The following is a 24,087-nucleotide window of genomic DNA, read 5'->3' as shown; positions in this document are numbered from 1 at the left end:
TGCTCGAGTCGGTGTGGAAGCCTAAGAAAGTAGCCGTAATGCATTGCAGGGCCCACACCGGCCGGACGGACCCTATTGCCCGCGGTAACCAACGAGCGGACGATGCCGCAAAAAGGGCAAGTCTGCTCCCTTGCTCTACTCACTCATCTGACCCTGTACTCGTCGTTCACCTCCCCACAGAGACCCCTATCTATGCCCCACAGGAGGCTGAGTGGGCCCGGCAAGAGGGCCTGGAGTCACGCAATGGCTGGTGGGTACTACAGGATGGGCGCATATGGATACCCGAAGCCCTGGCCTGGACGGTAGCCAAGGAGGCTCACGACCGCACCCACCTGGGCAGGGACGCTCTGGGGCGCCTACTCGAGAAAACTTACTACATCAACAAACTGTCCCTGTGGACCAAAAATGCTTCCAGCCGATGCGCCACTTGTGCCCGGAACAACCCTCGAACGGGGCCCGGTCCTACGCCAGGACATGTTCTCCGAGGCACTAGCCCCTTCCAAGTCTGCCAGATTGACTTTACACACATGCCCCCGGCCCGGGGCTACAAAGCTATCCTTGTCGCCGTGTGTACCTACACCGGATGGATTGAAGCCCAGCCCACTAGAACGGAAATGGCTAAAGAAGTCACCTCCCTACTGCTTCATCAAATCTTACCCAGATACGGTCTCCCCAAGCAGATAAACTCCGACAACGGTCCTGCCTTTGCCAGTGAAGTAACTCAACAGCTCAGTACGAGACTAGGCCTCGATTGGAAGTTACATTGTGCCTGGAGACCCCAAAGCAGTGGAATAGTGGAGAGAGCTAACCGTTCCCTGAAGAACCAGCTAGCCAAGCTATGCCAAGAAGCCAAGGCCAAATGGCCCGATCTGCTCCCACTGGCCTTGCTACATCTTAGGTGTACCCCCAAGGCTACTGGCCTTACTCCTTACGAGATGATGTATGCTAGGCCACCACCACTACCCTCTTTTCCCGACTCCTTGCAGATACAGGGCGAGAGTTCCTTAGTGAGACAGATGAAAGCATTACACGAGGTAGTGCAAGACATCCAGCAGTACACTGAAAGAGTAGCTCCCTTGGTTCTCACCAATCCCACACATCGGTTCAGGGTAGGAGATGAGGTCTGGGTAAAAGAGTGGGATGAATCTGACTGTCTAAAGCCCAAGTGGAAGGGGCCCTCCCTTGTTCTCCTAACGACCCCAACCGCTGTTAAAATTGCAGGAAGCTCGGTGTGGATACATTGGACCCGACTGAAACCTGCCGCTCCCACCAACAGCACCCCGAAGCGTTGGACTGCTCATCACCATCCAGACGCTCCATTACGGCTGACCTTAAGAAAGACGTGAACCACCAGATTCATGCCTGCCCAGCAACAGGAACTCAGCTTCTGGACCCACTGCGTTTTTGGCTCCCTGTTTATCGCAGCCTTCATCGTGGGCCTCATTATCTTCTTGCTGCAAAAGCTCGGATACCTCCCACCAAATCTATAATGCTGAACATCTTCCTTCTCCTGTGTGCAGTCCCGAGCTATCCTACCACCCTGAGCAAGAATTGCACCGAATGTTTGCGCCTGGTGCGCCATCGTATAGAGGGAGGGTATCACCTGGTTACCACCCTCATCCACCAGACGCAGCCCCCAGAAGGCGGTTGCCAGCTTCTCCCGACTTGTGCCCTCATTACCCCGAATGGCCTCCAACAGTTCCACAGATGCCTCCAAGGCAATCTCACTATCTGCCATAGCCCTACCAAGCCAAGATACTACAATGTCACCCTCAGCGTAGGACTCCCTGCGTATGTGGCCGGGCCCCCGGGAGTCGAGGGCGATGGCATTCTATATTACGTAAATTCCACTCGCATCCTCGTTGGTGGCATCCAAACTATAGCAACCCTAACCTTCGACGTCTGTGCCGCCATGGACAAACACCCTTGGTCTCGCAAATGTGGTAGCCAGAGTTGGCGTCAGGCATATGTGAACGACCACAAGTATGTCTGCCCTTTTAGTCCAGACATGAGATGCTGCTCCCCGTGGGTTTGGCTCCCATGCGCCGGCGACACTCGAGCCTCGGGCTGGGACCGAGTATGTGCTTATACGGGAGGAGGATATGCCGGATGCACCGGCCTGGGCGAGTTTCGTCGAGGTTCTGGTAACTATGTGTCCCTAGACTGGCCCATTCGAGGACACGACATGCCTTGGAGAGGGACGTGGGGCCTTGGCATTGACGGTGGAGGAATGGATCCCTTGACATATATTACCATATATCAGAGCCTCGAAACAAAGCCTCCTACGCACTACCAGACTACTGTCGTCGGCTACCAAGAAGTATTCGATGAAATTGCTCGTGCTGAACAGACCGAGACAAAGTTCCCCATCTCCCCAGAAGCCCGGAATATGTTCCTTAACTTGGCAGAGAACATTGCCCTCTCCCTGGGAATTGCCAACTGTTTCGTCTGTGGAGGCACCGACATGGGTGAACAATGGCCCTGGGAAGCGAGAGAGATCCGACAGCAAACATGGGATGCACTTAACACCACTAACATTACCTTTCCCCAGCGACCGAAGCCGTAAGAATGGGCCTTGAGAACAAATATCATAGGTACCCTCTGCGCTAGTCGAGCGCCATCGAAGCGGTACTCTGTACCAGTGGGAGATTCTGCTTGCACGGGGGTTCTTCAGTATAATGGAAGCCGGACGACCTGGTGGCAAACGGATAACCTGCCCGCCCCGGAACCTATCTGGACAGAACCCACCTTGAACACAACATGGACATACGGAGGAAACGCCTCCCTCAAGTGGGTAGCCCCGGGGGGCTACTACTATATCTGCGGGCGCAGGGCCTACGAACAACTCCCGGCCCGCTGGTACGGTACCTGTCTCTTGGGCACTGTTCGACCTAGCTTTTTCCTTCTGCCCCTGCGAATTGGCGAAACTTTGGGTATCCCCCTATACGTGGAAAAAGGGCCAGGTAACCCTGCCAGACGTAAACGGTCCTTTCTGGACACCAAGCCCAAAGTTCAAATTGGAGACTGGAAAGACAACGAGTGGCCGCCAGAACGCATCATTCATTACTATGGACCGGCCACATGGGCTGAAGATGGTACATACGGGTACCGCACCCCTATCTATATGCTGAATCGCATTATTCGCCTACAGGCCGTGCTCGAAATCCTTACTAACGATTCGGCCTTTGCCCTCAATATCCTAGCCCGACAAAACACTAAGCTCATTACCGCAGTTTACCAAAATCGCTTGGCTCTAGACTACCTCCTAGCCCAGGAGGGCGGGGTGTGTGGCAAGTTTAACCTCAGTAATTGCTGCTTACAGATTGATGACCAGAGCCATGTCATCAAGGAGATAACTGACCGGATGGTCAAATTAGCCCACGTCCCAGTCCAGACCTGGAACAGCGCGTGGGACTGGACCTCCTCCTTAACTAGCTGGTTGCCAACCTCCGGAAGCCTGCAAGGCCTCCTTGTCATGGGCGGCCTTGTTTCTATTGTCCTGTTTACTAATTCCTTTATCTCTTCCCTTAGTTTTCAGGTGTCTCCGCTCCACCATGGAAAGCATCGCTGACCGCCGTGCTGCTGCCCAACTTATGGCTCTCCAGATGTACTCTCCCATTCCCCAGTCTGATGAAGCTGACAATGAAGCACCTTGTGGCTGACGTGCACCTTTCACCTCCTGAGTCACTTAATGGGCCAGTACCCTTGTGTCAGCATAAGACCGGCTACAAAGGGGGGGGGACTCCTCTAGGGACCCTCCGTCTCAACCCCGGCGAAGCAACCAACGGCTGCGCAAGGGCTTAGGGCTCGCTTGTTGCCTCCCTCGCTGACTATCCTTGTCCTCTCTTTCCTTTTCAGGATTCATGGAGGTGCGGTTCATGGTGATACTCTCCACCTAGATGGATGTTCAAGTATCAAAAGGGGGGAATGAAGGAGTGGAACGCCGAACACTACCCGAATACTGCTGAACAACAGGACAACCTCATGTTTTGTGCCTACTGATGGACGTATACTTATGCACTCTACCTCTGCTTTTGGCTGTTTAGCCACACCTTATTACTGCACTGGACATTTGTGCCTTGGACATTTGTGCCTTATCCAGTTTTACTGTTTACTAACCAAGAAGGTTGTTGTTTACTAATGTAAAGGACAGAATGCAGGACTATTAGACATATAGCTTGTAACAGTAGTTTGCAAGGCCTGTACAAGACTAGCTTGCATGTAGCAACGCGACCTTGGAGGGTGCTGACACCCCCTGCATTCCTGAGCCGAACCTTATCTCCTGTGCTAGAAAGGAGCATTGTGTGTGTGTGAAGAATAAGCTGCTAAGTTTCGTTTTTCTTGCCAGTATCATTTCAGTGTTATGACGTGAGTATGTACTGGGACTACAATTTTGTACTGTAAGAACTACAAAAGTTTACTGCGCATGCCAGTTGTGATGTGTAAGGGGCCAAATGCGCAGGCCCAGTAGGGAAGTATAAATGTAAGTGTCAGATGATTTATGACACACAGTGTCCCGAGACTACTCGGTGCTGTTCACTTGCTAGCAATAAAGTTGCCTTGTTTGGAACCAAAGTTTGCCTTTCGTCTCCTGATTTCCCACCTGTTTCATTTATACCCCACATACTAGAGTTCAATGTGGCTTACAATAAATAAAATTGAGCCTGCAAATAGGTGGGAAAATGTGGGGTACAAATGTAACAAATAAAAAAAAGGGCAAAGTTTACAACAGCATAAACTAAACTAAATATCAAGTAAGAGCAGTGTAGCACAAATAAGATGCAAGTTTACAATTAGGGTTGGGCAATGATTAAATACTTTAATTGCGCTTAATCATGCAATTAAAAATGTTAATTGCACGTTTAATCACGCTTAATTATGGCATATATTTTGGGCACATGCTTTTCAATTTTTTTTTTTTTAACGTTCACCTAAACATCCTTTTGAACAAATGTTCAGTGTGGCTGATTATCCTGCACATATATTTTTGAGCCTGCAAATAGGTGGGAAAATGGGGGATACAAATGTAACAAATAAATAAACATTTAATAAATATTTATCTGGTTCTTCGCAGGGTCTACGGCAGCGATTCCCACGTGCTACTTGCAAATAATGCTGATGCCCTCCCTCTGCTATTATGCCAAGGTGAAATAAGATAGGCAGGGGAAGCAGTGCTGGGCAACAGAGGGGAGTTAACATTTTTTGATCAGGATTACAAAAATTAATCATAGTTAAAAAACAAAATTAAAAATTAATCAAATAGTGCACTAAATGCCCATCCCTATTTTCTATGCTTATATTTTATAGACCATAAACTCCGCTTCTCTTAAAAGTGATCACAGGAAGGTCATGCAAAGCCTGCTGGAGCTCTAATACATGTCTAGCTTCCCTGAGGGAAAAGGATAGGTATCTGAATTTGTGAAGCCACCAAGGAACTTGGCAAGTGGGCTGGATTCAGCTTCTTTCATTATGTGAGACAGGGTTATGACAACAGCTTGTTCTCAATTGTTTGAGTCTGGAGACAATTTCAGCAACAGTAGTGCAAGCAATTTCTTAAGAAAGGGCATGGTTTAGTCATAATGGAAATGGTGATTTAGACACCATTTGACTATGTTTCACATTCCTAGAACTTTCTATGACCAGATTTATTAAGAATTTGCTATTTTATTTTGGAACAGTCTAGTACGATTCTGTCCCAGAAGGAGATGAACATACAAGAAAACCTGGCATAAATGAAACACAACCAGAAAAGTTTAGAAATGTGCTTTGCAGTGTTGCCTAAGATTAGTGCTGTTATTCACAGAAAGTTGCCTGTTCAGAGTGCTTCTGCAAAATGAGAGAGGATATATATTCAACAAAACAAAAAGTTAAAAAAAAAAAAAAAAACCATGCTGAAGCACTAGTGGCCGAATCTGCAACAAGAGGACAGATGTAGATTCTTAAAAAGTTCCTGCAAGAGCCACACACTTGAGGGGTGACTCCCCTGACAAAACACTGGAACCTGATCAGAGCTGGATATTTAAATTATTCCTTTAGATGACTTGGACTTGCCCAGTGAGGAGCAGGTGTTATTCATGAGGAAATGTTGCTTGATGGGAAAATGTAGCATTTTGTTGCAGTGCATTCAACCTGAGCCTCCTTCCCCCATCACTCTGGAGGAACCAAATGCATAATTTGCTCTGGATGGAGCACCTCTCAGTTACGCAAACTACTTGAAAAAAGATCATTCACTTTATTAAAGTGTGGACTCCATTCTTAGACTCTGACAGCTAGATTAAGCAGTGAACTGTTAAATACATTGCAATGCTGATACTTGGACCTAGGCACCACCTTTCCAGTTTAGTAGATGGTAGTTTGCTTTTTGGATTCTCTCCTAATCGCTTGTAGGGACAGTTAGGAATGTTTTATTTTATTGTTGTTTATGTGTACTCATACGATTTTGTACTTTTGGTTTATAAAACTTTAATAAAAATGAGTTTGTTTGTTTTTTTTTGAGAGACCAACTAAAGAATATTCTGGTCAGTAGAGCTGTTATGAAGGAAAAGGTCAGTGACAGAACTTCAAGATTCAAGGTTATATTTAATTACCCGCTTAGGGCCAGACCATCAAAGCAGTTACATATACGGTATAGTCTTGATTATCCATCCTTCGCTAATCCAACCATCCGGTGTATCTGACAGACCCCTGGTGACGTCATCAGGTTTCCATTAAGAACTGCACGGCTTCTCTTCCTGTTTTCCGACTTCACATGCTGCAAGGAAGCCATGTTTAATCTGAGACCGTGCTTCTCTGCAAAGGAACCATGCTTTGCAGCTGATACTCAGTGCACTCATCGCCATTAAGAAGCTCGCGGCTACTCTTCAGTTGAAGTTTTAAGCAGAGACCTTGCTTTTACAGCACAGCAGCATTCTTTCCTATAATGTTCTTGGTCGCATGCATTACACCAATGGTCTCTAATTGTTCTCATACCTCACACTAACAATATCGGCTTTTGTCACACCTAGAATGCAAACCACACTGAACCCTGGAAAGGGAATATTAGCAGTATACAAGAATTGATTTGATTCCTCCAATGACAGGTGCTTAACTGCAGTGGAAAGGGTGAAATAACTTTATACAGCCAACATGATCCTTTACAAGTTATGTTTGGGCTACTCCAGTAGAAGATATGTAAAGATTGGCGGAATTATCTTTTGGAGAGTTCTAATACTGGTTCACTTAAAAGGCAGCACAGTCTGTAAAGAGTCCAGTGGTGAGGGAACCGTTGAAGTTTTAAGTTGAGACCTTGCTTTTAGAGCACGGCAGCAATTTTTGGTCAGCCAAGAGAGGAAAAAAGTTGTTTTGGCTATAAAGCAGAAACGTTTGCAGAAAGAAAATGCTAAAGAAAGTTGAGTCGAGACCTCGCTTTTCCTACCAGGGAACCATTTTTTTTTTTTAATACAAGACTTTTGCAGAACTTTTTGGACCTGACATGTTGCACTGTGTGACCCGAGAGCCTGTTTTTCCTGCCAGGGAACCACTTTTGATCTGAGACCGTGCTCTTGCAGCATGCAAACCATGGTACAATTCTTGTGTACAATGAGATTTATGCAGTACAGTACTGTATGTACACCCATTCCTGTTTGTTTGTTTATCCTTACGTTCATTCTTAGATCTGGAGTTTTCAGTTCTGCTGTATTGATTTCTGCTTCAAACTATTATTGATTGGCTCGGCTCGGTTCACATTGCCTGGTGTAGAAGACAACTCTGCAGCATGCCACAAGGCAATAGCATGAACTGATCCAGAAGGGAGCAATGAAATTCCAAAAGGTAGCCAACCCGCAGAAGATCCAAGGCCCACTGGAAAAGCTGTAGGCACCCTCCAATTGGAGGCTGGGCCCCCAAAACTTCATTGGGCAGAACAGCTGGAGTCTGAGGACCCCTGGGCTCTATTGCGGCCTCTGCGACACCCTCCCTGAAAGGACCGAGCTCGGGACCAAAACCACTCCTGTAAGGCACCTGAGAAACTAGGAAGGCAAGCCCGCTGGGCGTACCTAGAATGGCCACAGGAGCTTCCCAAGAAGGTGGAACATACCCGAGACTTGAGCAAACACAGCACCTTAGACTCCCCCAAGTCTTTGAACAGCTTCTCACGATCTGGTAATTGGCTAAGATGCACTTTAGATGCCTCCAGCTCCAGAGACTGCCATGGCCAGTTCACCTCAGAAAGCCCCGTGCCTCCTGAGACTCCCACTGCTCCTGGGGTGAGAAGACTGGCAGACATCGCTTCAAGCAATAGGTCTGATGCCAACAACAAAATAAAATCGGGAGAGAAAGAGGGGGCTAACCCCTTCCAGCCTGCAACTGGGGGGGGGGGGGGGGCTCTGTCGGCCTAACTGGCCCTGCCACCAAAGACTGAGAAGAGCCCAACAAAACCAATAGTTCTGCTATGCCTCGAGCGGCCTCCTCCTGGCCTTCCAAACACTCTGCAGTCACAGCCAAACCCAATCCCAAAAGACCCAGTGCTTCAATAGACAAGGGTTCCCCAGCCGACGCCTCCTTGCAGACACGGCAAAGACCAGTAACCAGCGCTAGAACTCAGCGCGGCTTTGAAACTGGAGCCACCATGGTAAAAAGGTGGGAACCCAGCCACTGACCTCCTCCGAGTGCCAAACGCAGGCGGAGAAACTGAACACTGGAGAACTTGAAGAACAGGAGCTGGCAGAGTGTATCGATAACTGTTGTGCTCTTCTCAGTTTTTGTTTGTTTGTTTTTTTTGGTGGTGGTGGGGGGTTTGTAACAGTAAGAAGCTCTGGTTCCACTTAGGCACGCCTGAAGGAACCCCTCTCTAAATAGGGGGGAGAGGGGACCGAGGGAATCTCAAAGGGGGAGGGACCCGCACCGCAGAGTGTGCACCCCCAGAGGACTAACCTGAATAATGCAGGTCGCCTACTGCAGGCAGGGAAGGCAGTACACAAGGCAGTTCGAGCACCAAGCGAAGCTCTGGTTCCACTTAGGCACGCCTGAAGGAACCCCTCTCTAAATAGAGGGGAGAGAGGGCAGAGGGAAACTCAAAGGGGGGGCAGGGACCTATACCTCAGAGTGTGCACCCCCGGGGGACTACCCTGAAAAATGTGGGGCCCCTACTGCAGACAGGGAAGTCAGTACACAAGGCAGTTCAGGCACCAAGTGAAGCGCTGCAGGCAACACAGCCTGCCAGCTGACTGATGGAATGGACAGTGCTTGCTGTAGTTCAAAATGAACTACGCCTTGCTGTTACAATGGAAATCTGCGTTTTTCTGTTTTGTTTTACGGAACAAGCTTCACAATCTGTTGTTCAGAAAAGAGAAGACTGAAACAGAGAGCAAAATTGTCCCAGCCAAATGTTTTTGTTTTTTTTAATGGAATACAGAATTCAGGACCCACAGCATCTACTTACCATCTGCTGAGGAGTTTGAGAAATACTGAGGAGTTCAGGTCTGCACAGCACCAAGTACAGCCACTTCACAGTTAATTCTTAGATCACACCATCTGCTGGTAGGAGGACATATGCCCACTCATAGGGAATGTTTCGGAGCTAGACACTAAGGGGACTAATTTAAAGAAAATTGCACATGAAATCAGAATGCTGCTTAAAAATTATCTTAGCTAGGGTAGGAGTGGATAAACACGTCCTGCTATAGTATGTGCTGTGGGAACAATACAGATACACTCTTTTTGGGGTGTTACTGACACTAAATGTAAATTCTGAAAGAAATGGGTCCCAAACAAGACTAGCGTTAGTAAGTCAGGTGTCGGGTGCAAATGTATTCTCCGCACCCTTAGATCCAAGCCCACTGTGCCAAGATAATAGAAAGAACTAATTCCACACCCAAATATGATTAAAAATAGGGTATTATTTTATTTACAATAGCAGCAAATAAGAAAGACATGAATAAAAGACAAAGACATTCCCATTACAAAAATAGCTTAGAGTAAATGCCCACAAATCCCTAACTAGACTCTGAAGTACAAAGAGTCACTCTAACCCCAGAACATTAATGCCATCCTTCAGATATCAGCGTGTCCCTCAGATGATCAGTCTCTCCAAAGCAGGTCTGCTCCTCAGAGAAGATCTTGGCACAGTTGCCTTTTGCTCTGATAAAGGCTCCTTTTTATAGAGAAATCAGAAGCTGTATCTATACTGCTGATGTACTTTCTGTCCTTGGAGTAAAATAAACAAGTACATGTTGACCAGCCACAGTGTCTCCAAGAGTCCTGCATTGACTTCAATTCTGATAACAACCTGATTATCCTGGAACATCATGGCCTTGTCAGCAGCTTCCAAGTACAGTAAACCAAGGAAGAAGGGATATATATTTAATTTTATTTGTTGCATTTGTATCCTACATTTTCCCACCTATTTGCAGGCTCAATGTGGCTTACAATTTTCCATCAAGATTTATGCCATTTCAGAGTACAGATACAATTGGTAATATATATAGAAACATGGATGATATAATGAACAATCAGGTAAAAAAAGGGAGAACATACAATTGGAATCATATATTGAACATGGATTACATAGTAAATTAGGCAGTACGATACTAGAATCAAGACTCATATTTATGAACCTAAAATCTACACAGATCCCTAGACTCCCCTTTATAAACAAAACACACCTTTGTCCCCCATAACTATTCTTACAGCATTTGCTACAGTTGAAACAAAATAGAAGTTCTTCATAAGAAATAGACTAGCTTCCCATTCCCTTCTTTATGAAGAGGGTCATTGTGCCTTTGTTTTACTAAGTTGATAATTGAAGAAAGAATGACTGATCACTGGATCACCTACAAAGAATAAATTGCCTATTCACGAGATTCACTACTGCCATGGCATGTGCAAAACTAATCCATTTGGAGACATTGCTCCCGAGAGAAATCAAATGTAGTTCAACAAGGCATAAAATGAATGCAGACAGACTAAGATCTTACCTTCCAAATTTCTGGTTCTTCATATAGTTCCATGCAGCTCTGGTGACCTTAAATGATCCCATCAAATGAACTTTATGGATTATATCTGGGAAAACATGAATTGAAGATAGTGTGGCGTTTCGTGTTTTGCTATATTCCCAACAGTAGCTAACCGCTTAACACCTTGGCCTTCACTCAGTCCTCAAGAACTGCCAACAGGTCAGGTTTTCAGGCTATCCCTAATGAATATACAAAAACAATTTGCTTACAGTGGAGCTAGTAAGCATGTAAATATCCTTCATAGAGACAGCCTGAAAACCTGACTCGTCAGCAGCCCTCAAGGACTAGGAGTGAAGACCAACTGTATAAGCCAAACTTAAGTGATCAATGACAGCAGTAGTGATTTGGTTTATTGCAATACCCAAGCTTTTTTGTTTCCCCAGCAAACATTCATGATCTGAACTAGCCATCCCTTGGTGCAGGCGTTTGCCACAATATGGCCGTGTCAGGTCCTCTGTCATGGTTTTATTTGTTTGCCATACTGGTATACTGTTTTTATTACCACTTGTGATCAAAAAAAAAAAAAAAAGATTGGGGTAGAGATCCCTCTGGTGTTTTATTGTTTGGGGAGAGGGGCTTGCCACTTCTGGATTCTTAAGGAACTAGCTGGGCAGTTTCATTTTCAGCCTGAGGCCATTTTAGAAAGACCCCCACATATAAATACCTTCTACATAGGTAGATTGTACTACAGCTATTAACCGTAATTCTAGAAAGCTGCTATTTACTTGTGGGGATCCATACCATGTCTAAATGGCAAGGGGGCATAATAAGGGGAAGAGAGGGAGTGCTTTGCATGGGCCAGTATCAATATGCACTCCCATTTTGTAAGGGAAGCACACAATGATAAAGAACATGTTAGGCATCGGCATTTAGAGCTTTTCCAAAGCACACAATGCCTGCCCAAAGGGGCAGCTGCAAAGGCTAAGAGCAGCCCCTCCCCTCCTCCCCAAACATCCTTGGCCCTCCCCCTAATGACCCCTCCTATCACCACCCTGTGAAATTGACAACCCTCCCTCCACACCACCACAAATCTCATCCACAGGCTTACAGGATGTAGTGAGAACTGGAGTGAGGCATTTGCTCCAGTTCCCACTAGATATCAGGGGCTCTGGCAAGGTCAGGATGGGATCAGAGGTGTGGGGTTGTCGATGCCACACAATAATTTCAGGGGAGAAGGGATGATCTGTGCAGCTGGCGGAAGGTATCGGGTTGTGTGTGCAGATCAGAAGTTGTTGAATTTAAAGAGCTGCTCCCATGCACACACAGGGTGAAGCAGCACTATTTTAGAAATCACTACTCCTGCGGAACATAGAGAAACACTGCACGTCTTTACAAGTATTTTACAAGGAGACTGCATTAGGCAGAGCCTTTGTAGAATACAGTGGGAATTGTGCATGTACCAACCTGGATGTCTCAATTCCCATCCTTTCAGTAACTGGACTCTAAATCTACATGGAACATACACAAGATGTATCAGTGTATTATGAAAGCAAGATCTCACCCCAATCTGAATCACTGATCCTAGCAAAGGAACGGTCTCTCAAAATTCTGCAATAAAAATGAAAAGAAAATGAATATTAAGCAACAAGATCCGATATGCAGAATGACTTAACCAGGCAGAGCAGCTCATACCTGTTTAAAATTGAAGTGAGCAGGTTACACCGCAACTGCACAGTGCCACTGAAAATCTGGTGCGACTACTGTGGCACTTGCCAAGTAGTGTTGGACGGTCCAAGAGTGGAGATGGAGAGAGGCCGAGAGTTATGCTGGTGCTGGTGATATTCAGTGTCAGTGGCCACGTAGCTAATTGGGCAAATAAAACCAACAAAAGCAATCCTGATTTTGCCCACTTAGCTATGCCGGTACGGCACCAAGTATCGGCCGTACTCGCAGAACCTTCAGGCACTGCTAAAGACACAGATATTGAGTGCCGGTGCTTGAATGCTTGAATATGGCCAGGTCTAAATTAAACAGCAGCAGTCATTTAAAGAAACGTGGACTGCCATCGGCTGTATATTAACCAGATACATGTAAACTCAATGTATAGAGCAAAAAAAAAAAGGCCATAATATTCAGATTTACTCACCCAGCATTGTTGATAATGATATCTGAAAAAGGAGATGCAGATGCAAATGAACCAGTAAAACTATTTATTCAAAAAAAGTGCCGCTGATAAGCGGAGAACTCGAACGCCCCACGAGAAGACACAAACAGAGAAAAGAGAGGGATGTTTGACCACGGAAAAACAAATCCTGGAGACAAAAATGTATAAAAACTTAATGGTACTGTCTATATTTTTCTTGATTTTCTTTAACATATGGTTATTATTATTATTCATTTGTGTGTACTTTATTATCATTTTTTAATGATATGACATACATATATATGTATTTGTGTGGTTTTATGATTAAGTTTCAATATGAGCTATATATAATTCTTTTCTGTCATTATTTATTATCATTGCTTAACGACTATTTATTTATATATGCATGTTTTTTATAGACTCCTGAGGCAGGCCTGACGGCCGAAACACAACAGTTGTGTCGAGTCTTTTTTAATAATAAAGAAGTTTTTTAACATTTTTGTCTCCAGGATTTGTTTTTCCGTGGTCAAACATCCCACTCTTTTCTCTGTTTGAAACTATTTATTCAGACATGATAAACAGTATTGCATTAGAAAAATAATATTTTTTCAAAATCCCACTTGCTCATCTACGGTAATTCAGAATGAGGAAGACCTGATGGTCCTGTAACAGTACTGCATTACTGATGAACTTGCAGCATGACTTCCTTTGGCCATTTACAGTTTATTCGCACTATGAGGATAGTAGCGGTGCGCACAGCTCCTAGAGCAGGGTTCATGGACTTTGGACCTCAGGTGCTGCCCACAGATATGGTTTCCAGAATAGCCAATGTAGACTATTAAGCCAGGTTCTAAAACCAAATATCTGCAAATATCCTGAAAGTCAAGGCAGTTTGCCACCCCTGATGTAGGGGAAAACAGCACTACATATAGACATCGATAGCACTTGATGGCTATCTTAAAGAAAGGCACGGTCCCCTTCACCCTTCAATTTGCATCCAAGGAGATATCATTGCAATGCCTGTTTTATGCTAGGAATAAAGCATTGCAAGGCCCCAGAAACAGGGAATGGCAAGAAGCCACCCCTTTCCTTCTCTCATCCATTATTATTCTTTCCTATAATGTTCTTGGTCTCATGCATTACACCAATGGTCTCTAATTGTTCTCATACCTCACACTAACAATATCGGCTTTTGTCACACCTAGAATGTAAACCGCACTGAACCCTGGAAAGGGAATATTAGCGGTATACAAGAATTGATTTGATTCCTCCAATGAAAGATGCTTAACTGCAGTGGAAAGGGTGAAATAACTTTATACAGCCAACATGATCCTTTACAAGTTATGTTTGGGCTACTCCAGTAGAAGATAAGTAAAGACTGGTGGAATTATCTTTTGGAGAGTTCTAATACTGGTCCACTTAAAAGGCAGCACAGTCTGTAAAGAGTCCAATTTTCTCCAGGATCTGTCCAGCCACCAGAGCCTTTTGTTTAACAGAACTAACATATCTGTAGGGGGCAACTCTTATAACGGGGCGCTACAATTTAGGCAGTTCATGAGCCTATTCTATAACTGCAAGTATACATGCAATTTCTATTTCAGAATACTAGCCTACATCAGCAGCTACTCACTCACATTGAGGTACGCGTACGCCCACTTACACCGTGTCAATAGCAGGCATAAAGGTGCACACCTAAATCTGGTGCTTATGTGCGTAAGTGGGAGACACACCTAAGCTCCTCCCCCTGTGCATCCTCCTTGTATTTACACACTAAAGTTATAGAGTGGTGCTGAGCGTAAGCCTAGCACTTTTGTTACATTTACAAACTTTAAGTGCCAGTATTCTATAACTTATATGTGCAATCGGCACCTAACTTTAGGTGACCTGGTACATTACATGAACTATTCAAAGGTTACAGTAGGAAGGATAACCTTTAGGTTCAAGTGAGGCTCCCTTTCGAGCAGTAGCTCCCAAACAATGCAAATCAGGTGAGCATTGCTAAAGTAAGAGACATGTCACTGGAGCTCGGAAGTATTCAGAGATAGAGAAGTGATACTTGAAGGGAAGAGGGGATATATACACACTGGGGGCAATCCCCACTTTCAGGAAGCAGCAAGGAAGGGGTCAGACCAATGACTTGTCCAGTCCTCTACCATTAGGTTTCTCAGAGAGGGAGATGGGTATAAGAAATTAACCAAAAATCTCCAGATCCCACTAGCCAACTCTATAAAATATCCATAAAAATTTTAGTAATGAGTAATTTTTTTAACATGGGTTTTAGTTTTGGTACACTATAAGAATTATTCAAAGGCTGCAAATGCTTCAGAATTATGCAGTGAGGATGTTAACAGGATTTTATTATTTCCAGCTTAAGATTCATCTTGGTTTTCACACTCTTGAATGTCTTAGGTCCTATATATTTAAAAGGTGCTATTATAGTATGTCCTGGTAAGAAATCTTGGATCACTCACATGAAAAATTATCCCAATTGGCCATGATTATTGATGAGGGGAGGGGATGAGGGGAGGGAGAGAGGGAGAAGTGGGGCATTTTGGGAATTGGAAGCATATTGAAAAATCAACAGTATGCTCTCCTATACGTATGGATGATGACAGATTTGTAAAGGGTTGCTGGGGGAGAGGGGAGGGTTGGGGGAAATTACAAGATAGGGGAGGGTGATCTTGTTACTTGGAATAATCTTTGTTTTGGAAAGTTTTCTAACTGTGATTGTATGATTTATTTTCAATAAAAACCATTTATTGATTAAAAAAAAAAAGAAATCTTACATTATTTCCTTAAAGGCTAACTTAGGAACAAATGGTGATAGATGCCTTGCTATGAAAAAATCTGAAATGTCTAATAAAAGTGTCTATTTGCCTTTATAAAATACTCTCAGAAATTGCCACATTATGGGTTTGTATGTCTTCCTTGCTTTATAAAATAAATTACTTGGGCAGCCTCTCTGAAATCAGGAAGACTGTCCCAAAATGCTTGTAATACATCAAACTATGCAGGTTACAATGCTGACAGCATTCCCTACAGACACCATTGTCCTCAAGTATATTATAAGGTATCCAGAGTTTCTACTTTTTGAACTTCTTTCCTCACATCCAAATAGCACAAAAGCCTGAACAGAACCCAGTGGTCTGTTTTTCCAAGTCCTCTAGTAACAGCAAAGCTTTGGTATATTTTGAAGACGTTAATGAAAGCTCTTTCAGCAGACAAAGCAACATTTTACCTGTGGAAATCAGTCTTTGATAACTGCCCAATTTGTCCACAGGTATAAGATAAACTGGTTGTTCCAACAGTAAACACACTATTACCCATGGACCAGATCAATGTATACTGTGCTTGTAGTTTTATATAATCAAAACTGAGGGGACCTTTTACTAAGGTACACTATGCCCTAGCATGGGCTTACCGGAGGACACGTTAAAGCATTCTGCAGTAATTTACCTTTTTACATGCTCTAACTGTGCAGGATTTATTTGTTGCTATTTATGTTATGGAAGGGGAATGGCATTTGCTATTTATTCCCCCCGTTTACTAAGCCGTGCTAGCAATTGCTGTGCGACATTGCCGAGACAGCCCATTCAAAGTGAATGGGCTGTGTTGGCATTAGTACGCGGCTTAGTAAAGAGGGGGGGGGGAATGCCATGGGCAGGGATTGTGAACAGAGTGAGTGTGGAAGCATTACCCAATTAGCACAATCACATTACTAAATGCTAACAGGCTCATGCAGACTTAACGTGGGAGTATTTACCACTACTTAAATAAGAAGCGGTAAGTATTCCCACATTAATATTTTTGCTAGTCCCCTGGACTAATGGAAAAAATTGGCACAGCAAAAAGAGGGAGCAGACCAGTGCATTCAAATCAAACAGAATTGATTCATCACTAATAAATACAAGTATTCTCTACATGCCCGACATGGCCATGTTTTGCCCGCACAGGAGCTACATCAGGGACTGAATACAAACTGTAAAATAGATACATAAAAGGCCATCATTATAAATACTACATCATGCACACCTTAAAATCCACAGTACTTCAAAATATGGAATACAATATAAAATGTTTTCAAAATCCCCAGCAGGTGTGATACAGGGTTTTCATCTGTCTGGTAAAAACTACAAAACAAATTCAGATGAATAACTCAAACCTCTTCAGAAACAACAAATGCACCACCTGTGTAGCCAAAACTCTCCCATGAGTTCCCAAAAGTAAAAAGTCTCCTTAAAAACAGCCTAAAATAATGAAAAACCCCAAAATTTTACTCACCATGCTGCTCACAAATGCAAACTATCAACAAACAGGGCTTTTCTTCGAGCCTGCCTCAGCCTGTCACACAGGCTACTTGAATGTGCATGTCTATGGTTGTTGTAAAGGTCAAAGGCTGCCTTATATCATTTCATTGAAACTCAGAAATAATAATCAATTATAAATGCATTAAATATATAAAAAGAGATTAATAAAAAGTAGGTAAAAATACACCAGTTTTACATTAATAAAATAGCATATACTTTAAATGCTCTAAACAGTGTCCAAATACCTTAAAAATGGAACCACCTCAAAAATGAAAACAGAGGATAAGATTAAATACACCACGCTCGAATTAGCTGAAACACTGTGTTTTTACATTTTTTAAATAAATATTTATTAGTTTTGTCATTTTTACCAGACAGGTGAAAATCCTGTATCACACCTGCTGGTTATGTGGAAAACATTTTATACTGTATTCTATATTTTGAAGTACTGTGGATTTTAAGGTGTGCATGTAGTATTATTTATAATAATGGCCTTTTATGTTGAAAGGCCCGCCCCCGCCGCCGAGTTCGCCGCTGCCCCTCCCCCTCCGAATTCACACCCCCCCCCCCCCCCGAGCCGTCACCACCCACCTTCCTCCCGGCCGGGCCCTTGCTCCGCTATTGAAACAGCGAGGGTCCGGGAACGCAGCACTTAGCTCTGCTGAGCTGCCGACGTCGGCCTTCCTTCTTCTTCTCTGCCTGTCCCGCCCTCGTGTGACGTAACGTCGTCGAGGGCGGGACAGAGCGGAGCGAGGGCCCGACCGGGTAGAAGGTGGGTGGCGGCGGCGACTCGGGTGGGGGGAGCGTTAGACGGCGGTGTCCCTCCCTCAGAAATAAGCAGTACAGACCCTCTCTGTTCCGCCCCCCCGTCATCACGCATTGACGCGGGGGCGGGGCAGAGGTCTCTACTGCGCATTTGCAAGTGAGTACGACACTCGCCTTTTATATATATTGATTTTACAATTTGTATTCAGCCCCTGGATAAGGGGCGAACTGACTATTCAGGCAACCAGGCAGTGTCTGAGGGCCCAGAGGCTCTGCCCAGATGCCCAGCGCACCACTGGTGATTTAGTGGCCTCAGCGGGGGGGGGGAGGGGGTAGAGAGACACGACACATATGTTCTTTCCTGCCCTGACCGCTGGGCTGCCGCTATTCTCCCCATCCAGCACCACCACATTTTGAAAATAGCAGCCGAGTCTCTCTACAGAAGTGTCACGAGACTGCGGGAAGCCTTGGCTGCCATTTTGAAAACACAGCGGTGCTGGCAGGTGGGGGAATAGCAGCAGTGCAGCGGGCAGGAAAGAACATTCCCCCCTGCAGAGGCCACCAGAATACCTCAAGGTAGAACCAGGGCAGGGGGGGGCGTCGGCTGCAGGTGGGGGTGTCGGGCAGCAGCCTGTGTTAATGCATCTACATGGTTCGCAGCAGAATAGGAAGTTTTAATTACAGCCCCCTATATGACATCTCTGTTTAAGGCATACTGTTCAAATCTGTCTTTCTGCGATACGTTTTTAAATCAGACACATATATACACAAAGACACATACAAAATGCCATCTAGACATGCCACAGCAGTACAAGTGGTATAAAAGTTCAATACATGAATGAATAAATGAGCATGCGTACGTACCTATTCTCCCAAATGCATCAAGTGCAGTCTGTATGATCTTCTCACCTGCTTCCACAGAATCTACAGCAAAACACAAGGCACATTTTATACAACTTGAGATGCTTTTCTCAATTAACACACTGACTGCTTAAGGCTCCTTAGTACTACCTCATGAACACCAGTACGCTTTCACCTGAGCAGTCTGGGAACAATTCTCTTAGTTCTCTGTTAGTATGATCGATCATTTAAAACCATGGGGGGAAAAAAAAAAAAAAAGATTACCTTTCTTCAACTTATTTTCCCTGTTTGTAGCAGTAATGTTCTAAATGATTTTGCATGTAAAATGCTGTTGCATGCACATAAAGTACCTGCTATAAAATTAAGTCATACCTGAAGTGCTCACAGGCAAACAAGCATACACTTCAAAAAATATTTGCTATTTGTTTCTGCCCCTGTGGAAACCTCTTTGATTTTTTTTTTTTTTTGCCTTATTAAAATGTTGCATCTTACTTGCAGTGTTTACGTTCATTCCTATTTTCCTCATTTGGATTTATTTTCTAGTCTTTATAAAATGCCTTTTTGGCATTCACCGTTTTTCACAGCACTATGTAGTTAGGGTAGCAGCCACTAGCCCTTCCTTTGACTTTCTTAATGTGTGGACTACATTATATTTGAACTTCCAAGATGATATTTTTAAACAACTCTCCCTGCTTCATTAAAACTTATCTTTTGTAAGTGCTTTTACTTCATTTTAAATGATCTCATTTTATCATTATAAACTTGAATGCTACTGCAGTAGCTTTCTTAATATCCTCCCTCCAGTGATTACATCAAATTAAAGTGTGCTGTGATCACAATAAGAAATGGCCCCACCACCATTCTCCTTACACCAGAACCTGCAATATACCAAGAACAAGGTCGAAATTAGTTCCAGGACCACCAGCTCCTCCAAGAAGATGACATCTGTAGCACCTAGAAACTTTATCTTTCAATCTCAACCTGATCAATGGCATTTTGGTAAATGTCGCGCGCTCACGGACTGACAACCTTTCAGAAAAGGGGGTCTAGATCTGCAACTATTGCAGTTAGAGACCTCAAATTTTGGGAAACTTCGTTTAACACCTGACTCGCGCAACAGATAAAACTTGAACAAAATTGGAGAACATGATGGTGGGAACTTTTTTTTAATTTTAGACCACTTGGCATGGAATGACCCATGTGGTAAAAGTTCACTCAAAATTAAAGGTTCTAGACTTCAAAAAAAAAAAACCACTAACTTTGTTCAGATGGAGGGGGGGGATTATCTCAAGCAGTTGTCTGAATAAGAACTTCTGGAAGAAGTAGGAAAGCAGTGGGCAAAACTGGAAGATGCTATTTTAAGGGATAACAAACCTTTTTAGTAAGGAAAGTAAAAGTAAAGAAAAGAAAGTCACTTTGGGTCTCAAAAGTAGCAGCTAAAAAAGGTAAGGAAAAAGAGGGGGGGGGCGACAAGACTTTTTTTTTTTAAAGATACAGTGGAACCCCATTATAACGCAATGTTTAGGATCCATAAGATATCATCATGTTAAATGCGGAGTCCTGTTATATCGGGGTCCATGGAAAATGAAACCCAATGAAGCAAAAATCCATCTGTTAGAAAACAATCACACAGCTGAACGTGTGTGTGTGTATATATATATATATATATATATATATATATATATATATATATGCGCAACATTATTGAAACATATAGTTGCCAAAGGGTCCACTTGTGGTAGATTTCAGAAAGGCACTTGGAGCAGACAAAGCCGTGTTTAAAAACAGTCCACCTGTGGTTGATTTCAGAACGGCACAAACAGAGCCAACCCTGGTATAGCTAAACAGTACCAGGAACATTTGGGGGGCACGGGTGATCTCCACCCCAGCATAGCTAGACATTAGCTGGAATGGGTTTCAAGCAGGAAAGGGAGGTACATTACACCGTAGCATAGTTAGTCATTGGTTGAAATGGTTTCAAGCAAGAAAAGGGGTGTGGGCTCCACCGCAGCGTAGCTACACATTGGATGGAGAGAAAATGTAAGTTTTAAAAAAGGGAGCTAAGATATGATCACATTATAAGCGGATTCGCGTTATAGTGGGGTGCGTAATAATGGGGCTTCACTGTATGTCAATGAAAGGAGGAAGAGCAAAAATGGCATTGTGAGACTCAAAGGTGAAGGGGGAATATGTAGAAGCTGATAAAGATAAAGTGGAATTACTTTTTAAATTATTCAGTATTTTAATGAGAACTCATGACGGAATATCTGAATTTATGTAACAACAAACATATCAAATATACTTCCAAACCAACGTAAGTGTACAGTAGATTTGTGTATTAGAACCCGTCCCCTCCCTTCTTCCCAACCTTACTGAAGAAAAATAAGATGCATGATGTATCTCCTATGAAAGACATGACTGATCAATGCCCGTGAGCTCCTCAAACTACCTTCCCTGAGCACCTCCACATGCTACCTCCAAGACACAATCTCAAAAGCATCTATGACCTCCCCCCCCCCCCAAAAAAAAAAAACAGAAGCAACATAATCGGTCATAAATCATAATAAATCAGACATATGATAAATTTATAATGGCACCCCAGCCCATTTAATATCAAAAAGATCCTTCTGAGCTGTGAGAGCAGCAGACATCTTTTCATACAATTTCCACACATATCTGGTGCCACCTGGTGAGCACTGGTTCCTCCAGTTCTCGTCATCTCCTTGCAAACGTTATTCTGGAAGGCAACAATAAAGATGCAACCAGTTTCTCCTTAAGAGAACCCGAGGGTGCATATAGTTAGCAAACCTAACAGACATCTCTCTGGATCTAATTGTCATACCACAGTGCTCCACCGTCACTGTCTTCCAAACTTGGGACAATAAATTTTTACTTTTTGGGCACTCCCACCATAACTGTTCATAGTTCCCCACAGTTTCTGCAACACACATGAGCTGCAGTGCTTTCACATGATTGAGAGGGAACTTTAGCTGGATACCAATATAGTCGCAATACTAGCATATACTGCAATTGTTGATAATTTGTAACCATGGAACATCTGGAAATGAATTCATAAATACATACCCAACTATCTGAGTTTAATGATTTACTCAGCAAAGTTTTCCATGCTAGTTGGTGAGGCCTAGTCAGTGGAACCCAGATCCCTTTGTCCCAATGCCCCGTTTACCCGCTACTTCAAATATGGATAAAGGGGCACAGCAAGGTACTCACATCCATCTGCATCCAATGTTTCTTAAGAGGTTAATCATAATAATCTTTTAGTGCTACAAGTACTGCTGCCCTAGGTAAACCCATTCCATCATCTTGTTTGGGAAGAGACAACTATCAAACTTATCTTAACACATTGCTCCTCCCATATAACTTGCCAAATTAAAGTAACCCATTTTTTAAATTGTCGCCTTGGAATATCAACGGGGAGTTGAATAGAATTTTTTTCCTTTTTTTTTTTTAAACGGAGAAGTATCATCATTTTATCAACAGCAACACTGCCTCCCCACGTTAAAGTCAAGTACTTCCATGATTCCAATAGTGCTTTAATAGATTGGGTTAAGGGAAGAATAATTTTAATTTAACATAAGTCTTACAACCAGATCCAAGATAATGACTCCCAAGTAACAAAATCCTTTTTTATTAAATTGAAAATGGAAATTTGGAAGCTCTGTTTCCAGATTTACATGGAAAAGAAAAGCTTCTGTTTTATCTTTGTTAATTTTGTAGCCTGAGTGACAAATAGATCAATTTCATCCAACAGTGGGGTCATAGATGTTTTTGGATTCCTGACAAAGACCAATGTGTGATCACAATAAAGCAGCACGTTATGTTCCATCTGTCTGGCTAGAATAGGTTCAATGAACTTACTTTGACGTATACTGAGCCAGAGGCTCAATTGCCAGAGCAACAGAAGCAGTGTCTTACTTCTCTTCCCAGTTGAAAAGGTTCAAATTTTACACCATTTACCATTATTTGACTTGAGGGAGCAGCTTACAGAGCCTGCATCCACTTCCCAAAGTTACCCCCAGACCAGTTTTTTTCTAAGATTCTAAACAAAAAGCCCCACTCTACTTGATTCTGAACAAAAACCCTATCAAATGCTTTTTCCGCATCAATAGCAACACATAGTGCCTTGATTTTGTCTCACTGAATTTTGTCTATAAGGTTAACTGCTCTTCAGATATTATCTCCCAACACCCTCTCCTTCAACAAGAATCGGATTGATCCCAGTGTACAATTTTTGGAAGCAAAAACTCCAGTCATGCAGCCCATATTTTAGCAAACATTTTCATATCAGTTTGAGCAGGGACTCTCTTTCTTCTGTGTTTGTACAGCGCTGCGTACACTTTGTAGCGCTCTAGAAATGTTAAATAGTAGTAGTAGTAGTAGTATAGCTAGCATATTTGATGGGATCTTTTCCTGGCTTTGGAAGAATAATAACTTGTGCCGATACATACTTTTAGGGAGGAACTCCAATAAACCTCCCTTAAACAAGCAAAGCAAAAAAAAGAGGTCAATTCATTTAGTCTCCTATAAAATTCAGCGGGGAACCCATCCTCTCCAGCTGCTTTCCCCACTTTAAGCTCTTTGATAGCTGCTAAAACCTACTATACTTAGATTTCTCTATTTAGCCATTGTTGCTCATGCTCTGCTACAGAAGGAAGCCCTACTTTATCTAGATAACTGGCAATAGCTTGCTGAGGAGAATCACATTCAGCAGCATATAAAGAGGTATAAAATCTACCAAATTACGCCGCTATTTTCAGGTTAATAACCAATAAATGCCCCAAGGAATTCTGTCTCATCCACTTAAGACCTTATTTTTTATTAAACTGCCAAGCAAGGAGTTATCCCGGTTTGTTAACATGCTCCAAAATCTCACGTTTAGTGCCGGCCAACAAATAGTCCATTTATTGAGTTTTTAATAAATCTAAGGCTCCCTGCTTTGTACACAGCTTTTGATAGCTGATAGCAACTCTCTTCTGTTTATGAGTAGTTTGTAAGGCTGTTAATAAGGCTGTCTTTTGGTTTTCTTCAACTGTGCCCCTTTTTGAATTAACAGGCCCCT

General features: G+C 43.4%; 1 protein-coding gene across 1 annotated transcript in view; it reads right to left on the bottom strand.

Annotated features, from left to right (window-relative positions):
- Positions 1-24,087, bottom strand: part of LOC115463217 (peroxisomal multifunctional enzyme type 2-like) — a 204,254-nt gene that overhangs the window by 139,960 nt on the left and 40,207 nt on the right. Inside the window, exons 4-7 of the mRNA XM_030193529.1 lie at positions 19,011-19,070; positions 13,078-13,099; positions 12,493-12,539; positions 10,953-11,037 (exon numbers count right to left, since the gene is read on the bottom strand). Coding sequence (XP_030049389.1) covers positions 10,953-11,037; positions 12,493-12,539; positions 13,078-13,099; positions 19,011-19,070 — 214 coding nt within the window. The remainder of the gene's footprint in view (positions 1-10,952; positions 11,038-12,492; positions 12,540-13,077; positions 13,100-19,010; positions 19,071-24,087) is intronic.

Source organism: Microcaecilia unicolor, chromosome 2 (genome assembly GCF_901765095.1).
Source record: "Microcaecilia unicolor chromosome 2, aMicUni1.1, whole genome shotgun sequence".
Classification (NCBI taxonomy): domain Eukaryota; kingdom Metazoa; phylum Chordata; class Amphibia; order Gymnophiona; family Siphonopidae; genus Microcaecilia; species Microcaecilia unicolor.
This window is presented reverse-complemented; position numbering and strand designations above follow the sequence as displayed.